The 20983-nt window shown below is 46.0% G+C and overlaps 1 protein-coding gene across 3 annotated transcripts; it reads right to left on the bottom strand.

Annotated features, from left to right (window-relative positions):
• Window positions 1–240: 240 nt before the first annotated feature.
• On the bottom strand, window positions 241–20972 carry LOC120896539. 3 transcript variants are annotated; one of them, XM_040300727.1, is made up of 9 exons: window positions 20856–20972; window positions 14388–15082; window positions 10414–10659; window positions 10084–10337; window positions 9042–9202; window positions 7729–7944; window positions 6703–6847; window positions 4403–4683; window positions 241–1033 (listed from the first exon to the last, which is right to left on the bottom strand). In XM_040300727.1, exons 2-9 carry the CDS (start codon window positions 14737–14739, stop codon window positions 868–870), a joined length of 1821 nt encoding a protein of 606 aa, XP_040156661.1. In that variant the 5' UTR covers window positions 14740–15082; window positions 20856–20972; the 3' UTR covers window positions 241–867. The 3 variants fall into 3 exon arrangements, with proteins under 3 accessions (XP_040156661.1, XP_040156660.1, XP_040156662.1); XM_040300726.1 differs by having other exon boundaries at window positions 20860–20972; XM_040300728.1 differs by lacking the exon at window positions 7729–7944 and having other exon boundaries at window positions 20860–20972.
• Window positions 20973–20983: the final 11 nt, after the last annotated feature.

The raw sequence follows: 20983 nt of genomic DNA, 5'->3' as shown, positions 1-20983 counted from the left end.
AAGAAATAACCCGTTCTCTGATTTATTCTACGAAACTTTATTCATTTCTCTTTTCACACTAATTTTAACTCATCTGATTCCCTTCTTTTTATAGATCGCTGAATGTGGCGCATACTTTTGGATGATTTGTTTGTTTTTTTTCTCGTTCCGATCGCGATAACCCGAGCCGTGAGTGTGAGGTCAATAAATAAGAAAATAAATAAATAAATAAATAAATAAATAAATAAATCAATAATTAAATAAATAAATAAATAAACGTCCTTCTGCATTTCACGGTGCCCCAGGGTCAAACCGGATAGGGACGTCTACATGGCCTACAGTGCAAAATATTGCCCGAAATTGATTACCCTCAACTATAACTTCCGGAAGCGAAGTTTTGTTGCGAGTTCGCTTTCTCGCGATAACATTGCGATCTTCTGTTCAAGCGCAATCGCTCAATGTGCACTCTACTATATACTACTAATCTATCGGGCCTATCTGTGTGTGTGATTTTCTTTTTACATCAACACAATCTTATCATTATATCCCTACACCCAGGAGTTTTTTTTGTTGTTGCTTTTGCTACTTCTCACCAACGGCACAATGCATTTGTGTCTGGCGAAAATCTACTGTATTAAGTCCTAGCCTGATTGTGAATGAAATAGACGCGTTCCTTTGCTCGGTGTCACTTCCCGCGAAAGAGCGCTCGTAGTAGTTCGAAGAAAACAACACGGACACAGGTGGCTTAAGATTCTTCCCTAAGTATGTACTGAGCTATTTACAGAGTAAGAAAACATGTCCTATGAGGTATGTATCGATAGATCGCTGAGTGTTTGCTGTTTGCTTTGTGCTTGTTTCAACGCAGTGGCTGGTCGTGTGCACCGTCCATTACTGTGCTTTACTTCTTTTCTTCTTCTCCATGTTGATCGTGCACTGGGAGTAGATCCGTTGACAGTCTCGCTGGTCTTGCCCGTCACGCGCCGCTTGTACGTATCGGTAGAACCGGACAACGGCTGCGTTCGTCGACGTTGGTTTCTGCAGCTCCGAAGCGTCTCTGTAATATATAGAACAACAGTTTAAAACCCGTAATTTAAGATAAGTAGCATAAATATAACTTTTAAATGAAAACACTGTGTCTAACGGATAGAAATATGAATATTGCAACCGTGATACACATTGCATACTTTCAGGCGATTGAAAGTCGACATTCGATTTAAATGTCGGCATTAACTCGAAATAGTTTTCGCGGTCGTTGTTTTTGATGTTTGTTTTTTGCTTTGTTGTTCCATTTTTTCAAATACTTGACCCCCAAAGGTGGTCAATGATGATAGAAATTATGGTTTTCGTGATTTTGAAGAACATTTCATGTATTCAAATCATAATCTTAATGAAATCAACACACATCCAGTTTTACTTTGACTAACTTAGTAAACAAAATTAACTACATTTTACTACTATTAACTACTGTTTTACTAAGCAATACGGCCTTTTTGGACCGTTACTCCTGAATAAAAAAAAAAAAACTACTGTTTTACGTAACGAAATGTTTTGATTTCATTGAATAGACTATGTTTTAACCGCACTAATAACAATCACTGTAGTCTTCTACGAGCTAACTATCCTACTTAACGATCACCCCGAGGTGTTATGCTAAAGCTCGCTAAAACTATTCAAATCCACTCCCCTTTCGTTGACAGCTATGATAAACACGGCCCTCAGTGAGGCCCTCCCCAACAATAGAGAGCGGCGCGTCAAACACTGCGCCGTTAGCCGTGGATGCTCCCTGCGCTGTTGCAGGCATTGCGGTTAGCCACCGGAGCGCCCGGGGTCTAGCGCCTTCTCTGCGGCGCAAAGCATTGATTTCACCGGTCAGCCAAGCATGACCAAGTATGTGTGTAATTTTCCTTTGCACCGTACGAAACGGCCTGCTTCACGTGTCACGGTCGCGGTCGCTTCAGCTCCCTTGCCACTTTCGCCGGCACCACCAGGCAGACATTAGGGCGGGCGCCGGTGAAAGGAAGGGCGCCTACAAATCGCGCTTCAAAAACATGGAAATAGATATTTCTTTCCACTGCAATCATGTCGTTGATTGGTGCCAGTGGGTGTATGCGTGTTTCGGACGGGGTCGTTTATTGTGCAGCGCAGAGATGAACAAAACGTTCGATTCGCATGCAATCGGAAAGCATAATGCGAGATCCGAACCTGATAGCAAGGTCGCCGGCGCAAGAATTTCGTTGAATACCAACGAAAACGCACCCGTGGGCTGGGTGGGCCAATAGAAAGTGGCCAATCCTGGATGATGATTGTTAGCATATTACTCACATTATAATTTCACCTGCTTTCCTGTCCATAAAAAGAGCAGCCAAAGTAAAACTAAAACATGTCTCTGCGGTTTTTACCTATCCCGTTGCGGAAAAGGTCATCCGGGCGAGCGCAATTAATGGCGCACTTTCGGGACCGCCAATTAGCCAACGTATTTACACTGACCTCGTTTTCGATTTCCAACCCACACGGCCCACTCTGCTGCTGTCTGCTGTATTTGGCTGGCCCTATTTGTCTTCTGTGCAAATTTTACGATCGGGAATTTAGGGAGGGCGACATTCATTACGCGTTCAAACCTCCAAAAAGCAGCGGGACGTTCACCGCAGGTGGCTCGCTGTTTGTGCGCTTTTCTTCCAGTGCCGCTAATTTTGGTACACATACCCATAGACAAATAAAATCAAATAAAGTAGCCGGTAGCAATAAAGTTTTAAATCGCTCAGATAAATCGCCCACAAGATATGATGATAAAAGTGTGCGTCATGTTGGTATGGATGTGATTACGGATAGGAAGCGTTTGTAAAAAAGGCCATCATAAAGGAAAGATCAAAATGGAATGGAATGACCATTTCATACCGACCATAATCGGGTCAAACGTTTTTTAAGAAAGAAATTTCGTCTATCATAATCAGTAGGATTTGAAGCGTAAATGTTAATGTTTTCAATTTATTTTTGTGATTTCGCCCAAAGATATCTAATACCATTCATATTTAACCCAATAATTTGCAATTCATTATTAACGGTATTACATTCATATTTTTAACAATTACTATCCACTCGCAACAATGTGCTTCAACAGCAACATATCCAATGCTGACCCACAACGGTTGATAAGGCGAACCGCAATCATGAGCAAACATTAATTCACACCTCTTCGTTACCCGTTTGCTAATCAACACTCAATAACAATCATCTGCCGGTTAAACCTCAACAACAAACAATCTTTTGATGACGCCATTGCCCCACTCCCTCCCTTTCAGTAGCTACCGTATGCGAACATTATCGACAAAACGCAAGGAGAAAGTACATTATCGTTCGCTTCCTTCATTCTAAAATTGCAAACTGCATCCATTATCCGCTGCTGACGTTCGCAAACAACTCATTCGCAAGAACAGGCTCCCGTCAGTTACCATTTCGCAGTGTAACGCTTTTTTGCTCCATGCAACCATGCGAATAAAAACGTAAACTCAACCCACCGAGCGCTCCATCCTAATAAAGGTACTTTAGCTGGGATGAAGCTCATCAGCGTCAGCACGTCCGTTCGGCCACTGTTCCGTTAGGACAGCCACTAATTGCGCCCCTTTGGAGGCGACCCTCGTCAATTCGCTTTCGTTTTCCAGCTGCTGTGTACCATAAAAAAACGAGGAACAACTGCTCCTGTTCGTACATAGGTTGCCAGGCAGGCAGGGTTCAATCGCACCCGAGGTTGGATGCGCGGCCACTGACCTGTTAATTAATCTATTCTCGAAAACGAAAACGAAACCATCGCTAGCATCACTGGCAAAGCGCACCCGATAACGCACACGTAACGCGTGTGAAAGCTTTGCCCGTACCCGTGCAGACAACGGTGCTGATCAAACATGCTCCAGGTTCAACAATCTGGCATATTCTCATGCATTATTGGTGCGGTGTAGGCTTATGGTCCCACGCCACCAGCAGCAGCAGGGCTGTCCGTGACCGTGAATCTACGATTCCACCGGCATCAGCAGCCAGCATGCCATGCATGATGATAATGATGGCGATGATAATACGCTGATACGTGATCGTTATGCGAGCGTAAATCTGACGTGTGCCATGAGGCTGATCTTTAGCTTCGTAACCTTATGGAGATCTCTCCCACTACGTGGCTGAGTGGTGGGTTATTAATCATGCTTTATGGCTGTTTTCATTTTCTTTTGCACCCTTATTCCGGTTTGAGCCTAGATTTGCTCGTGAAATACTGACAGTAAAGGAATTAGGTAGAGGAAAAACAACAAATTTGACACCGAATAGCACCCGGGGGGGGGGGGGGGGGGAATATTACCTTAATTAATTCTACACTTTTCTTTGCTATTTAAAGGTTCTAAATGTGGATTTGAAGTTAGAAAATTCCGATCGTGCTTACCTGCTGAGCTCCGCCGATACATAGTTGCTGTGGGGACTGTACTTTACCGGGTTCTTGTACATGCTGCAGACGAGCCGCTCCCGGCAGCTCTCGTCCACTATGCCGAGCGAGTTGAACACCTTGTCCAGCCGCTGCAGGATGGGACTGTAGAATGGATCGACCGGTCGCGGTGTGACGCCTTCCTGCACGTACGCCTGCTGGTTCACGATCGCTTGCTGCTTGGCGATTAGCTTCTGCTCCTGCGCTATCCTGTAAGCTTCCTGCCGCTGAGCCTCACGAATCTAGCACGCCGTGAACGAAAACAAAAAAAACCGGCTTCAGTGAAAGTCCTGCATAATGGCGAGCGAAGAGTATCAGAGAGAGAGATAGGAGAGCGAGAGCGAGAATGCTACGGGGTCGAAGATCACAAATTGCCAATCAAGGTGCTAAATGCAATTATCGCCCCACCCCGCAGTAGGCGAGCAGTGCGCCCTGGATGTGCGTGTGATTGGCATACGCTTAAGCTGATCGAGCGCTCTCCCAATGCCTCACAGCATACATGCGCCGAACATCATTAGCCTGGCGTGTACATCCCGCCGCGTCGATATTGTTTCCAGCGCGCTAGAAAGTATGTCATATTGGCTTGCGGCATTAGATCGAAAGTATGTCCACTACACTTGTCTACAAGAGCGCGTGCCGCGTGCTTTCAATGCTTTCGGAATGCGTTTGCGTATGGATTTCTGTGGCGCGGCCCGGGCCACGCACCACCGGAAGCGACCTAAGAAGGAATCGAGGCCGTACGTGCACGAGCAGCCTGATCATATCGTCCGGAATGGGCCACCGATGGGTGTTGGTGCTTTGCAATGTGTGTGTGCATAATTACTAATCATTCTTCCGTTTTACGGGCAATATTAAATGACACTGGAGGTTGAGGGCACTTTTTCCCATGCTTTAGTGCTAATTTAAATGTTGATTGAGCAATATTTCACTGTGCTTAGGCAATGTTTTACCTTAGCATACGAGTTGGGAAAGAAAATACTGTGTAAAGTACATCACATAACCTAACGTCTATTTGCAATTTGCATTGTGAATATAATGTTAAATTTTTTTCAAGCAGCTACAATATACAGTCGTTGTCGCTTAATGTTGACTCTAACTCGACTTTTTTGTTTTTGTTTCTAAGTCAACAATGTTTGACAGCGTGTGACATTTTTTGCACTAAGGCATACATATTTGCCCTCTAAGGCATCAGTTTTAGATTGTAAGTCAATCGCTTTTTTAATATAACTTAATGTCTGGAACTGTGTTCCATTACTTCCTTAGTTTTTTCATATAAAACAATCAAATTACTCGTTTTTTGTAGTGTTTTTGTAAAATTACAACTGTCGTAAACCTGCTCAAATCCTTTGTTAAATTACCAGGGTCCCTACAAGATTCAAACATTTTTGACCTACAGACAAAAAAAGGTGCGTTACAGTCAAAAATTGATGCCTTAAAGGCAAAAATTTATGCCTAAGAGCCAAAATTTAGTTTTTTATCCAAACGACTGTATATCATTTAAAATGCACGAAACAGACTATCAAATAAAAACAAAAAGAAATTAGTCGTTTCATATGAAAGCCTCCTCAACTAATTACAATCGTCATGATAATCTTCTGAGATATAGTTACATTGCCATTAAAATCAAGAAAACATTTTCCATGTCACAATACAAATCAGTCTACGCCAAAGGAATGATTATCATCGAGATAAAAGATGTAAACGCAAGATAAACAAACAATTGAATGTCACAAATCGCGACAGAAAGCAACCAAACTATGCAAACCCCGACCGGGTCTCACTTTCCACCAGTAATGATACCTGATTGCGTTTACTTCATTTTCTATCTTCGCACAACGACAACAAAATGTGACTTATGCAGATTGCGCCGATGCCATTTGCACTTTAATCATCATCAGCGCCGAATGCACTTTGCACACCGCCATCACTTGCGTCACTTTCACTCGCCAGCAAACCGAGGTTGTTGTTTTTCCTCCACCACAAGTGAATGACAACGCTTAGCGGGTTTGCCGGGCCCGTGCCCGGATTTGTATGCCGAATGGATGTTATTATGCTGATGCCCTTTTTGTTTCACTTTCATCATTACATGCAACTCATAATTGAATGCGCGGTCCCGGTTTTGCATTTGCCGCTACCATCATCTGCGCACGGAGAAAAGCTCTCCGCGCACATCCGTCGTGCGGAGAAAACGGAACACCTTTCGGAGCGATGGTGACGTCTGACATGAGGCCGTTCCCTTTCCCCTTTTCCGAAATACTTACAATTTGTTCTTCCGCCGAGAGCGTTGGCCCGGAGGGTGCTGACACGTACTGGGCTGCGATCGAGGTGGCCGCTCCGGTTGGGATGCGCTTTTGGGCGGATGAGGTATATCCTGGCGGTCCGTACACTGGCTTCGGACTGTTGACTCTACGCACGAAAGTCGAAAGTCGACAATGGTAGGGGGGGAGGGTGGGATATGGGGTGAAATGGAGCAAAAAAAAACAACAACATTTGTATGATAGAGAAAATTGCAAGCGTCACGTTAAAGATTGTCTGCGCTTAAAATCGCTGCCACGCTCACAAGTGTCTAGCGAGGTGGCCGGGAGGGGTCTGGAGAGAAATTGATAAGTTTGAGACAAACGAGGGAAATGCGGATTTTGTCTGTCGGATCGGTATCGAACATATGTGATAAGACGTGCATCGCATATCTGCTACTACTACAACTACTACTGCGAAAGTTGGCCGTGTTTATCAAAGTGCGTTACATGCTGCCGGCGATTGGTTCGATTCTCGATCTCAACACTACTTTAGAAACGCAGCAGATGTGAATGCATGCTCGGGGATGTATGTTTTTTGCTTTTTGCTTTTTTTTGTAAGGTTTCTGGTTCACACGTTATGCTCACCAAGTGGTTGATGTTAGTCATGGAACAAGTAATTAGTGTCTCGGATGATCGGTTTAGGAGTTTTATTTTTTTGGTCTAAATTTTTATTTTCTTGCCGCCTTGTGCGCTTGGTTTTAGTCACAAATGGATTGAATGATGATGATGATGATGATGATGATGAGGTTAATCACGTGCATTTGACGGGAAAAGGAGAGAAAGAACAACGAAAAGGCAGGAAGGATCGTTTGGTCAAAATGTTGACCCCACCCAGATTGCCGAAATGGGCGGGATGGCCGGGAGCTGGGTTTTAAGGGTTTGTGGAGTGTGGATCTGGATTTTCGTTTCCTATTTATCAGGTAAGGTGGACGCGGCATAAATCGTTATGCCTGCCACCCGGCCCTGTGAAACCCAATGCGCAAAACCTACCTGCTGGAGGCGTGCTGCGTGAGTGGATTTACATTGTAGCTGCCGCTGCCGCCGACGGCACCATTGGAGGAGGCGGGCGGCGAGGTGAAGTATGGCGATGATTGTGGTGCTGATGTATTTGTGCTTTCGCCCAAACCCCATGCTTTGATATCGTTCAAGTCATCGTACTTTGGCTTGAACGATGTGTCTACGTACGAGTTTCTATCGCTAATGAACCTGCGTTCAAAGAAGGTTTTTTGTTGTTGGTTGGTTTGGTATGCTCGACTCTCCAAATGATCAGATGCGTATGGTTTTGTTACGTGTCTATGGGTGTTTGGTGCTTGTTAGCGATGTGTTGCTACCGATAATGATAACAGTGATGCCTGTCTGCCACCTGTGCCCCCCGAAAAGTGTGTTAGTATAGGCGGAACAATTTCGGAAGCTCAAAACATTCCCACCCAATTACCAATTTATTCATTCGCTTCCGCTTGACCCAACCACCACCCACTAGCATTCAAGCACAAGCACCGAGATGAAATATGAAAGATGAAACGCAAATGAGGACTACGGCCGCGCGAGGTAATCTTTGATACAAATTGACAAAGGGAAAGCTGGGAAAAAAGGGTGCCATCGGCATGCTTGGCTTGGCGACCGGCGTTTTTGGCTGAAACTGTTATCTCAGCTCCGGAAAGACATTGTTCCAGAGCGAGCTATAAAATGTGAGAGAGAAAAAGAAATACGAGATTGAATTTATTTTTGAATAGCATAACAACGAAACAGTAGGAAAATCAAAACTGAACTAATACTCGTGCCGCGAAGAAGCGGTGAGACGCCAACCACGAAAGTACTTCTGGGAATTGCTAACCCCTTCAAACAATAGCCTGAGATAGAAGCAAACGAATGAAATGTAGCAACGTTTTCAAAACGAGTTGGAAATCTGTTCTACTAATGAAGAAGCGATTATACGATACATTATTTGCTTTGCAGTGTTACATCTTATAGAAAGGACAAAGCATTACAGGGCGAAAAATCCGTTAGGCTTTAGATTGAGACGCTTGAGAAGTGGAAGGATGCAATACGAACAGACAACCAAAGTGCAACCCATTTTATTGTCAATGTGCATCAAATTGTGTGTGTGTGTGTGTGAGAGAGAGAGAGAGAAAGAGATTACTACTACCACTACTACTACTATTACTACTACTACGACACAATACACATACAACACTGGAATAGTAACAGTCCGAAAATGGCACTGCTACAAACTACCCTTCCATACCGCTTCCCGTAACATACTCCTCTAATTAAGCAACCCTCATCCGCTGAAATGTACTCACTCTGAACCCAAACCAGGAGCGGTAAACTCATAGTTCACCTCTGGCTGATAGTGCGTATGGGGAGGGACCGGCGCGCCATGTAAAAACTCCGATGGGTGGCCTCGCGGAGGCTTGGTGTAAATCAGCTCCGGAACGGCATGATCATGGTTGTGTGGGTAGAACTGTAAAAGCACGAAAAAAAGGGAAACGAAGATGCTGATGAATTGAGGTTCCTTGTAAAGAAAGAAAGAAAAAAAACAGCCCTCGGCTTTTGGTGCTTCCTCTCATGGTACTCCCGGTCAGGTCCGGTTTTGGGCTTATCGGTGTGCAATCACTGGGCGCTTCCCGATGGGAAGTGCCCTACCTGTTTGGCCCATCGTAGCCCACTAAACCCCGGCGAGAGTTGCTCCTTCAATGTGCAGAGTTGGAGTGAAACCTTTACCACCAACAGAGAGCAACAAAAAACACACCCGAATTCATACGAAGTTGGCATCCCGCAATGCGAACGTTACTCCACAAAGCCGGAACCAACACACATCACCCATTGAAACGGTGGCACTACTAAAGCGTGTGCGTGTGGCATAGGAAGCGTAGCATAAAGCTCAACGGCAATGTGCAAGGCGCGAAATGGATTGTAAACTGTCTGCCATGGGTGCTGCACAAAAACACACACGGGCACCCATCCCAAAACAACACGACCGTACTACCGAACCGTGGTTCAACAAACTCTTGACCGAGTTTGGGGTATGATTTAGGTGGCCGGTTCGTGCAACGGCCACCGTTCCATGGTTCGCTGTCTCTCGTACGTTTCCGCCCGGTGTGTGTATGTGTGTGCGTGCATTTTTTTATCTTTCTCTTGCTTTCCCTGGCGCCCCCTCGAGGTCACTCCACTGGCCCCCCGGAATGAGTTTTAACAGGCAGAAGATTATACAATAATTGAGCCACGGACCGCACCGCTCGATGGCACTGCTGACCGACATAGCGCTGTGCCGAGTGGAAGCGCCGGCCCGGGGTGCAGCGATCTCGACCGCCGGCTGCCATTTTTGTTTGTGGGTCACCGTACCGTGTGCAGATGGTTGATATGGTGCTGATGGTGGTGGAAGTTTGGCTTGTGGTAGGACGCGTGATAGTACGAGCAGAGCTTGAATATGTGCGACAGAGCCGGGAACAGGAACAGCAGGAACTTCAGCACCAGCTTCTTGGCCGTGCCGACGCCGACCATCAGCGGCAGCAACCACATCACCTTGATTTTGATGATCTTGATAATCAGCACGATCGCCAGGAAGGCCAGGAGGAGCTTATTCTGGAAGAATTTCTCTGTGAAGTACACGAACGCCCGAAATCGTCAGTAATCGTCTACTAGTAACACAAAGACGGCAAGAGGCCAACATACTAATCTTCTTGAACAGGATCCTCGGTGTGCCGTGGCCGCGTGCCTCCGCCAGCTCAGTACGCGGCACGAACTCCAGCTTCGCAATCATCCCGTTGCCCTCGATGGCCCGTGGCTCGATGCGGAAGATTGCACCATCGAACATAACCTCCGGCATCTGGATGCTGACGTCGTGCGTTAGCATGAACTTGAGGCTTTTCTCCCGCAGGGCCGTGGTGACTTCCTCGATCGGTGACGCCGGTTCGAATGCTGTCGAGAAATGAAAAGAGTAAGAAATGGATGAAAACAATCGCTAAGCCAGGAATCTGCCACCATCCAGACGACGATGATGCGATCTTCTGCCCGGTCGGTTCCAGTATCCGGCCGAAGTGAAAGTTTGAAGATGTTGAACGTTTGCTTCGGTGTGTACGTCACCGAAATTCGATTCGTTCGTAAGGTAGGGTGGTGTGGCGGCGTTTATCTACACCTCGGATGGAATATTGCAGTGGAGGGCTCAGGCCGGTTGAATCAATACAAACCGGTCCTGCATGAACAATTTCGTGTATGCAGTTTCACTTACCGTCCATCGAGGGGAAATTCAAAGCGAGTAAGCATGTGAGTGTTTTATCAGCCCTTGTTGTCCGGGGCGTTTTAAAATTTAAGGCGCATTTTGTTTATGAATTTTACATAAAATTTTCATTGATTTCACTGTTATGCTTAGGGCATGGTGTAGAGCAAATACAAAATATTAAGACCATAATTCCGTCTTAATACGAGCAACATAGTATTTGTTTGAAAATTTTCCTAATTTTAACATTTTTTATGAATTCAGTTATGTTTTGAACAGAAATATTTCAGGTATGAATGACTATCCTGAAGAAGAAGAAAAATATCAAGCTATCAACCTGGTGATTTACAAACATCAAGATGATCTTTTCCTAGTAATTGTAAACTGCCAACTAAGAGCGATAAAGGTAAATTATAATGTTTTATTCTCTTTTCTTTTGAATCACGATAGCAATATGCACAAATCAATACTGCATACCGATATTTATCTTTTTTTTCTTCTAGATCATGTAGTCGTTGTTTGTGAAAACGTAGGTAAGGCCCTTCCAGCATTAAATCCACAATTATTTGTACCACGTTGCTGTTCATTTTCTATGCGCTTCTCGTCAAACAGAAAGCAGCCTTGCTGGATGATTTGCCATTTATTTGCCAAACAAAACGTGTCACTCCAAGTGGGACAATCTAATTTGTTGTTGATTTCCCAAAACACACACGCACACCCTCAAACCACACAGTTCCGAATGCTTAAGTGGTGTACACTTTAAACATTCACGAAAATTACGCTTGCATTCAGTAAAATGCTTTCTCTCCGGATAACAAATAGCACCAGCAATACTTCAATTTCATCCCAAAGTGCACCATCAGCTCAGGGGAAGTGTTCGTGGCCGGTTTTTGGCGGCCATTTTCACCGCCAGTGTTTGACTGCTGAAATCGTTCCCCCTCAACACGCAATCTGCGAAGTAAAAGGGATTTCGAGGCTAAATGTGTCAATTTCGATTTTACACCGTACAAATCTCGTACGACGAGTGTCCAATTTCTCCATCCGCTAAGATCCGCTTACCTCGCCCAGAAGCCCTGCCCTCTGTCCGATCAAGATCGTCGTAAAATTGTGCTGCCCTTCCCGCTTCTACCTTTCGGAATCAAACGCTCATTGTTGGTCAATTTTTCTTTCGCCATCCCCATTACGGGCGGGAAAAGTCGCGTGCACACCAGCACGTGTATGCCAAGTGGGTTTGTTTTCCCTATCGCTTACGGAATGTTTCCAACCGTACAGGTGTGCGTCATCGGGACCAAACTATCGAAAGCAAATGATGAAATTTGTTCCCACAAATTGTACCCAAAATGCCTTTCGTCGGTTCTCTCTGCGTGATCCAAGCCGCCAACTTCTGCGGTTTGTTTTGATTTTATTTAACTTTCTTCCGTCCCGGTAATCCCATCAGCGGCTACGTGCCGTCACCGACAAAACCGTCCCTTGGCTGCCGCTTAGTCGTTGTGGTTCAAGCCGTGCTGAGATTTCACTTTTCATTGCTCAACAGCGTGCTTGGCGATGATTCAAATCTCGTGAATTCAGCTCGGATGTGGTCAATCTTCTGTCCACCGATTTCTCTCCACAACCCAACCCCCCAACGTCAACCGGAAGACATCGTTGGGCCGTTGCAGTGTATCACCGCGGATCGTATGAAGGCTAATAATAGGTGCTGCATCCCACCCTGCCACTTGCAAATGAGCTCACAGACACACACATACACATCAGAAAGCGCATCTTCTTGCAATGCAGGTCACACCGAGACGACACCCAAGGGCGTCTTCCGGGATGGTTAGGCTGCGGGACCACTTTCATCCCTTCCAGCACCGTTACGATCGATCAAGGAAGGGATCGATTATGAGAAGCGTCTTCCACCGACGCCGCCCAGCTCATCGCAGTGCTATGAATGGAAAGTGCATCTCATTCCACAGTCGCTAGCCCGCTTTTTCTTCTCGTTGCATGGCAGCCGGGCGCTGCACTGGGGTAACGCGCAAAAGAAAACCAGTTAAAGCTTCCAAGCCTCATCGAAAACTGTGTTACTGTGTGATGTACGACGCTCGCTTTGCCATTTCGCATAGGAAACCACCGATCCAATCATTGAAAGCGGGGAAAGGGTAGAATGTACACATACACACAGACGAATTCCTACGCAATGGTGCGTGCCTGCAAACCGGTTCTTCCTTAACCGACGACCTCCAGGCAGGGCAAACTGGGTACTGAGCGGGGTGCAAAGATCAGCCGGCTGGACCACTCAGTGGCAGTTTCGCTTTCCATGTGCACACCCCGCGCCCCTCTGTACCACCACACGCGCCCGTCCATTCCCTGCAAAGTGCAAGTGTAACACCGTCCGGGATGGGATTTTCAACCCATCGACACACATAAATCAGGTCCGTCCGGCCTTTTTTTCCTGCCCCGGAATCGAAAGTACCCGCCACGCGCGCACCGCCGCAGAATCGCTTTCGTTCGGCCGGGATGCGAAAGATGATTAGCTTCCTAATTGGGATGGGACACAGTGGATGGAGTGATCTTGATCGGGCTAGCGATGAAATGACAGAGCCATACAGAGCTTACAGAGCCAAAGTCCTCAATTGACGCGCGGCTAATCTGTCGAAAGCCTGTTCCGGACGGACCGGAACCTACCAACCTACCATTAGCTGCGTGTGTGAGTGCGAGATGATGGCACTGGAGATGATGGTTCGCAACAAAATGATCCACTCCAGGGGAACAGGTGCACTATTGCAAAGAGACACAAATCGAAAGGGAACGATCCATTTAAAGTGTGGTCCACGGGAAAGAGGCAATTGTGGAGCAATGTTGTATTGTTGGATGAGCTTTCGTAATAAGGGCAAGCCGTCAGCTGGATGATCATTTCATTGTATTGCTTGAGCTGTATATAAATTAGTAAAGTGAAATACTGTGAAGTTGTTTACTCCATCCAACCAAGTCATAATCCTAAAATATTTGGAAAAGAGTCAAGCAATGCAAATAGAGTACAGATCAAGCCTATTTCTTTGGATATAGTCTCTACCTCAGCCAACCATATCCATCCTCAAATGGTCAACTACCTGTAATAAACCCACTTGGACACATTTGGATCATTTTGGATATATATTATCAGGTTTGTCACGCGTGTCACTTCTGACAGCTCAACCTCCATGCGCCGGGTTCAACCTCACTGTCACCGTACTTAACCTTTTATCGCTTTGGAGTCGGTCCTACGGGGAAGGTTCAACTTGTTTAATGTCAAAACATGCATACGACACGCGCACGATGGGCACGCGTTCCACCAGTCGTTAAACGGAAGTTAACAGCTCCGGTACAACCGATAAACTCACACACACCGTCCACACCTGGCGAAGAACCTCGAAACCTCGGATCATATCTCTAGCACCGTCTCTTTACTTACCACTGCGAGCGTCCGGGATTTCGTTTTCATTGTCCTCCTCCTCATCGCCGGCTTCGTTTGCTTCCCGTGTGTACTTGGTGAAATCGACCCGATTCCGTAGGAACTGTACGCGGTTGGTAAAGTTGACGTTTTCTACGTCCAGCTGCTCGCCCAGGAAGCTGTACACATTCTTCTGTATGCAGGCAAACGTTGGCTTACGCATACAGTCGGCAATCAGTGCGTCCCACAGCTGGTTGCCGGTGGAGAACAGGGACGTCCGCTTGCTCGCCCACTGCTGGTGACGTTGCTTCCTGCCGACTCCGTGACACTGGTCGCATTTACTATGGTGGCTTCCGTAGTGGCGGTAACGCATGTGCACACCAGCGCCACTGTCGTTAGGGCTAGCAGCCACAAAGATGTGCTGGATGCCGGCAATGGTCGCTTTCGGTTGGTTGTGTTGGTGTTACCTCCATTGCCGCCAAACATCCCGTAGCTACCGATATTGCCGGGCGCTACCGATAACTCACTCTGCACACTTTGTTTCATGATAGTGTCACTTCCAGGATCTGATACCGTTTTCCTCTTTCACACACACAGTTGCTTTGCGCACTGAGTTCTAGATACACTCACAAACAGACACTGCACACCATACACACCGTCGTGCTAATCACTTTTGTCAGACCACATGGCAATCCCGCGGCAGGATTGTAGGATTGCTGCAGAGAAAAGAGAACACCAAAACACACAAGCTATATCAGTACCGACAGCAGAAAGTGAACGTTACCAGCTGATGTCGCGACTGCAACTAAACCGGTTATCGACTGCCCGGCTCACTAGTAAAGGCATCTTCCCTCGAATTCCCTTCGGAGCTGACTGACCCACCCCCGAGAAGACGTGCAACCGTGGTACACGTCCAATTTCACCTTCCTCTGGGAAGATTTGCTACGTTCGTGTGAAGATGCATCTTCGTTCAGGCTGGTTGGTCCGCGACGTACGTGACGATAAGATACATCCTACGCCCACAGCTTGCCACGCAAAAGGATGTCCCCAAAATTGGAAAGTTTTCATCATGCACTTTTAGACGCTTCTGAAGTTACATGCCTTTGTAGGGCGTTCCACCGTTCATGCGTGAGTATATTTCGGCGATTTGTCTACCAATTTGAAATGCCCTCTGCTGTGGTCAAGGTTCCGTTCCGAGTCAATTTCTTCCCGCCCAGCTTGTAGCTCGTCGCAACAATCGAACTCACGTTGCAAATGGGCGTGTAATGCACGTAAAAAAAAGGTATTAAACTGTCATTCACCGATTTTCGGTCTCTTCTCTTTCAATCGTTAATGTTCACCGCAAGCTCATGAGCCAGATTCGATTTTTTTCGTTTTGCATGCTACGAAGGGTTTTGACCGCTTGCTGCTTGTAGCCGCGGAACAACATGCGAACAAAACTCCCCCAAATTGACATGCTCCGGCAAGGTGACCGACATTCGGCAGCGTAAGCAGAGCATAATATCTCGCGTGTATGTTGGGTGAACCGTAGCGCTTTAGGGGGAATCCAACAAAATGCGTTATAAAAAAAGATAGTTTTTTGTTGTTGTTGATACTTTTACTTGAATCTAAACCGGATCTTGCCCACGCCGGAACCGTTTTCATTGATATATAATTGCACTATCCGATCGCGAGCCCACCATTTTAATCTTCACAAAATGATGGATCGCGTTTTCAAGAGCAACATATTCACCGCACACGACACTAATTGCTACCCTGCCGGCCCGGGGAGCAGGTTCCTTTCAAAGTGTTTCACCCTAACCGAATTTCTATTTCTTCCATCCCGAAACAGAAAACACATGTTTCTTCCCCTTTTTTTCTAGCATAACATCGGCAATCGTCAACACTGCCCCCCGTTGGTTGCATCGCTAATTTGCTCGTCGTTTGCGAAAGCGGTCGAACACTGTGTGTGTGTGTGTGCACTTCCTTTTCTATTTATTTCCCCTCGGAAAAGTGAAACCAGTACGGTGCCGGGTTAGGGCACAGCACATCTTCAATGGCACTTTACCGCACTCCAGGTTCTTTCTTTCAAAAAATGCGGAGAGAAACTTGAAGCTGCGCAATAAAGTACCGGCACTACGCCACGAAACGAAATCGATTCCTATCTAGCAAACTTGATGGCTCTTTTTGACGATCGATGATCGATAATGGCTACAAACTCACACACTTTGGAGCGATGGTGTTTTCGGTCCGCTTACAGGAAAGAGATAATTTTGTACACTCTTGTTTATCACGCGGACGAAGGCCGTCCCGCGGTGAAACATGCCTAATCGCTCGCTAATCGAATTGGGAAATAATTTCAAAGCAACCTCATTTGGAGGGGGCAATTTTCCGAAAATCATGCCTTGCCAATAAACGCACGCGATCGATCGCGAACAATTACAGCTCGGTAGCTGATCAAAAGCTATAACCAGCGTAAGAAATGGCACAGCCGCGCATTTTCATCACACGCAAACCCATCTCGCCAGCATCCAGTTTGCATTAATTGATTAATCAATTAATCAGAACCGTCTTGCCCGGCCCAGCATCACAGACGGGGAAATCGAGCGACGATCGCATGCGTATCATTAATATTCACCTACTTCCCTACTAAACAACAGCTCGACAGGCAGCTTGGCTAACAGCTTTTCCCAATGTGCCAATGTTGCCGGCTGTGGCGCCTTACATCACGATGGGCGCGCGATCGCGGCCACAGCCGTGATAATGACCGTCCAGTTGGCCGTGAATGGGAAAGCTTTTCCCTGCTCGCTCACCAAATGCGCTGGGCAGGCAATAGGGGTGGCAATTAATATGGGTGGCTTCGGGCGTTGCTGCATTGCGCACCGTGCGTGCATTATTGCTCGCCTGTTAGCAGCGTGTTGCCCCAATGCATTCGGATGTGCCCCGGTGCTTACAAATATTCAAAAATCACAAACCGATGGGAGTGAAGTAACGCTTCCATCACCATTACTATCTAGCCTGTAAACATTTTCCCACATCACGCACTGTTTAGCGCACCTTTGGTTGCAATCGCGCGCCGGACACGATGCTTTTATCGCTCGCTACAGGGCTATATTGACGTTTTTCACCACTGTTAGCATTACTTTTCATTCCATGTTGTACTGCTCCCCCCAAAGAGCATACAGTACATCGCAAACATCGCTACAAACTGTGATTGGTTGTACGGTTTATGCCTCCAGTTGTTCCATCCATCAGTGTATCGGTATTGAAACAGAATTGATTAATCGCCGGACAACGCCAGCGCCTTATCGAAACTACGATAAAGAAATAATTCCAATACAGCCACGAGCCAAACATGTTTGAGGCTTTCTCCTTTGATCTTTTTTTTTATATTGATGGCGAGAGCTTTACGGTATTCTTCGCTGCGCTATTGATGGGATGCTAAGGATTACTAGCGGGCCTTTGGCCTTTTAGCTGCGGAATTTGGCAACGAATAATTTGCACGTTGTAATATATCATTTTTCACCGTTACGGTGTGCAAGTTGATAATTAAAGAACTTTGTAAAAGAAAGCTTTTAAGCTCATTAACCTCTTGGTTTGAGTTTTTCGGTTTATTCTACCGCTTCTATTCGTGGCTTCATTCACATTTGGTTGCAGGTGTGAATGATCAAACTCGCTCGTTTTAATGTGTTGTTCCTTGTTCTAGCTCAAATGGCATTTTCCACGTTTTGAAGAATAACTTGTATCACCATCCTCTATAATTTTCCAAAATAAACGAACCATCATAATATCCCGTACATCCACTCATTAGACGTGGTTGGTTAAATTCTATTATGAAAAAAAATCATTTAAACCACTTTTTCGTTCCGATGTTCATCCGCAACCGAATCAGTGTCCATGCACCCCTTGCTATCGGATGCTAGTAAGGAATTCTGGTAGAATTAAAATGCAATTACTTCCCACATATCATGACTTTGCACGAAACGCCGAAAGCAGACCGATCCCGTTCGGGTGCTAAATGGATAAGCTTTGGTAGGAAAAACCCAACAACAATAACAACATCACCCTAAAAAAAATCGTACCACATTCTCGCCCATCGATACAGCCGCCCTTCTAGAAGCAGAAGGCAAAAAAATCGATGCTGAAGCTAATGCATATTAACGATATCGTTTTGAGAATTCTTGCTTGCCGCACCGATGCAAAAAAAACCCCATAGAGAATGGATCAGCGGTGATTTACCGCTAAAAAATCAGAGCAACTCTCAATAGGAAGGGAAGAGAAATATCACGTGTTAGGGAGAGGGAACAAAAACTACTAAACGTTCAACACGATGATAATCTATTAGCGGCTTTTAGGTAGGTCAAGATGATTGGAACATTCTTTTCGTTGGGAGTGGCGCTTATTGGAGGAATCTCGAACTCTTCCTGTCTATGAGCGGAAGTACAATAACCTGTTGATGGCGTTAAATATCCACACACACACCCCAATTAAATGTATCGAAAAAAATAGGAACAACACTTCACACCGCAGAACGGATGCTACTGAAGCTGTAAATTGGTACAATCGCTACCTGAGGTACAATCGCACAGAGGGAGCAAGAAAAAGAGCAGAACAACGTTTTGGGTTGCTCATAATTTAAGCGTTTTGGAGCGATTGCTCCTTTTTGCTTATCGTCCCAGCTTCAGCGTTTTTGTTAACCCATCTGTTCTGATCAGGGTCAGTGGAGTATGTCTTTTCGATTTTATTTTTTCGCCTGCCTCGAACCAATTCCAATTGCCCCTCCCGGTGTCAATTCGGGTAAGTGGGTTAGCGTCGACGGCTTTCAATACAAGAAAATCGATGGTTGAAATCGATCTAAATGCTTCGCTTACGCATGTTGTTTTGGGTGAAACGTTCTTCACTGAAAGTCTTTCGAATGCGGTTGAAAGCATAGAAGATAATGAAAGCAATGATCTCGATTAAAGTACAATTTCAAGACCATTAAAAAAACAGTTCCATTCAGGTGGGGCGTCCGGGACAGCCGATTCTGGATCAAATGTTTTTATCATCGTTAATTGCAAACCTTCTAATAACGCCTCCGATAGCATTGAGCCTGTAATCAATCTTGGACATTAGTAAGTCTTTTAGAAGAATAATCTGCGCTGCATACCGGTTTGACAAAAGGTTAGCAATCCCCATTGAAAGATGCCGTTTAGCTCAGCAAACAAACAAACCGAGAAAGGAGAAAGTGTTGTTATTGTTTTAAAATTCCTCATTGTTATCTTAAACCATTCGTATAATTTGAACCATCTGCCTCACAATGCTTCGCTACCCCATGCAAATGCTTCCTCCCGTTGGCCGAAAAACCTCCTTCCCATCGGCAGCAACAACAACAACAACAACAACAGGGTGCCCACTCTCCTAACGGCCAGGTTTTCCGAAAGGTTGCACCAATGCTCCGACGGTTCTGCGTACGTCAACGCACCAAAAACCCGGTACCGTTTGTCTCTGGCTGTCCGACGCATCCCGTTAGCATTCGCTTATCAACCCCCGAACCTTTTTGGGGTGAATTAATTAAACCACCAGCGCGGACCCCACCGCAACAAATGAACCACACTCTGGTGTGCGCACACAAACACATTCAAACATACGGTAAGCGAGCCAGAGTCGGAAATCGGTCAGCAAAAAATATTCAACCCATGTGGATTCCACCGGGTACGTTCCGGTTGTCATCCACGTACACTATACAACATATTCCCACTCTCCGAGGTCGGTGACGGTTCTCCTGTTGGCTGTAAACTGTTTATAGCGGTGTGAAGACACCGAACGTATTCTGCTCTCTCTCTCAACAATTTTCGGCCAGCCTCACCCACCCACTTTCCTTTTCTGGACATACCGGTGTGCACAACCCCGGCATGTTCTCAAATGTCAGACAACATCGAAAGCAGAACGACGAATTATTAGCAACCAATTCCAAGCCTTCTCTTCACCTTTCTCCTGTGCTACAGAGTTCCGTGTTTTTTTTTTCTGGAAAGTCGTCCAACTGCTTTCAGCTACCATCTGCGCATTACGTTTGGAGTCATTTCTCGCTCTCACCCTGACCCACCTGCGCACTCAAACGAACACGTGATCGCACCGAGGAGAGACTTATCACTGCTTATCCGACAGTACGATCGATTACCATAGTCCACCTTAAACGATCACCAACCGATCGAAAGGCATTTAGTAGCGGGTGCACACCAATACACTACCCTTCCCATCCCTTAAAGATATCCCTTGCTCCCACTAAGTGTGTTATCCACTAAAAGCTCACTAATTAATCACCGTGTAAACACACACACACTCTCTTTCTATCCACACAACCAACCACACACTTCGGTGATACTACAAACATTCCACTTGAGACACCACTACTGCTGTCTGTTTGCTCTCTTGCTCACTGGATACACTCGACAACGACGAAGGCGACGAAGACGAACCCCCCACCAGTACCGGAATGGGAAAGCAGTGAAAGTTGCCGCCGCTACTCACGTACACATGTGCAAGGGTTTGGAGCGTGCAGCAGGTCTTGGATAGGCAGTTGATTCTCACGGGCGAAGCCTCTTGGTGCGCCAAACAAGCAGTCGGTACGCGTCCTCCGTTGCGCGCTGTCTCGATCG

Source organism: Anopheles arabiensis, chromosome 2 (assembly GCF_016920715.1).
Source record: "Anopheles arabiensis isolate DONGOLA chromosome 2, AaraD3, whole genome shotgun sequence".
NCBI classification, from domain to species: domain Eukaryota; kingdom Metazoa; phylum Arthropoda; class Insecta; order Diptera; family Culicidae; genus Anopheles; species Anopheles arabiensis.
Note: the sequence above shows the minus strand (reverse complement) of the source record. Positions and strands in the feature narration are given on the sequence as shown.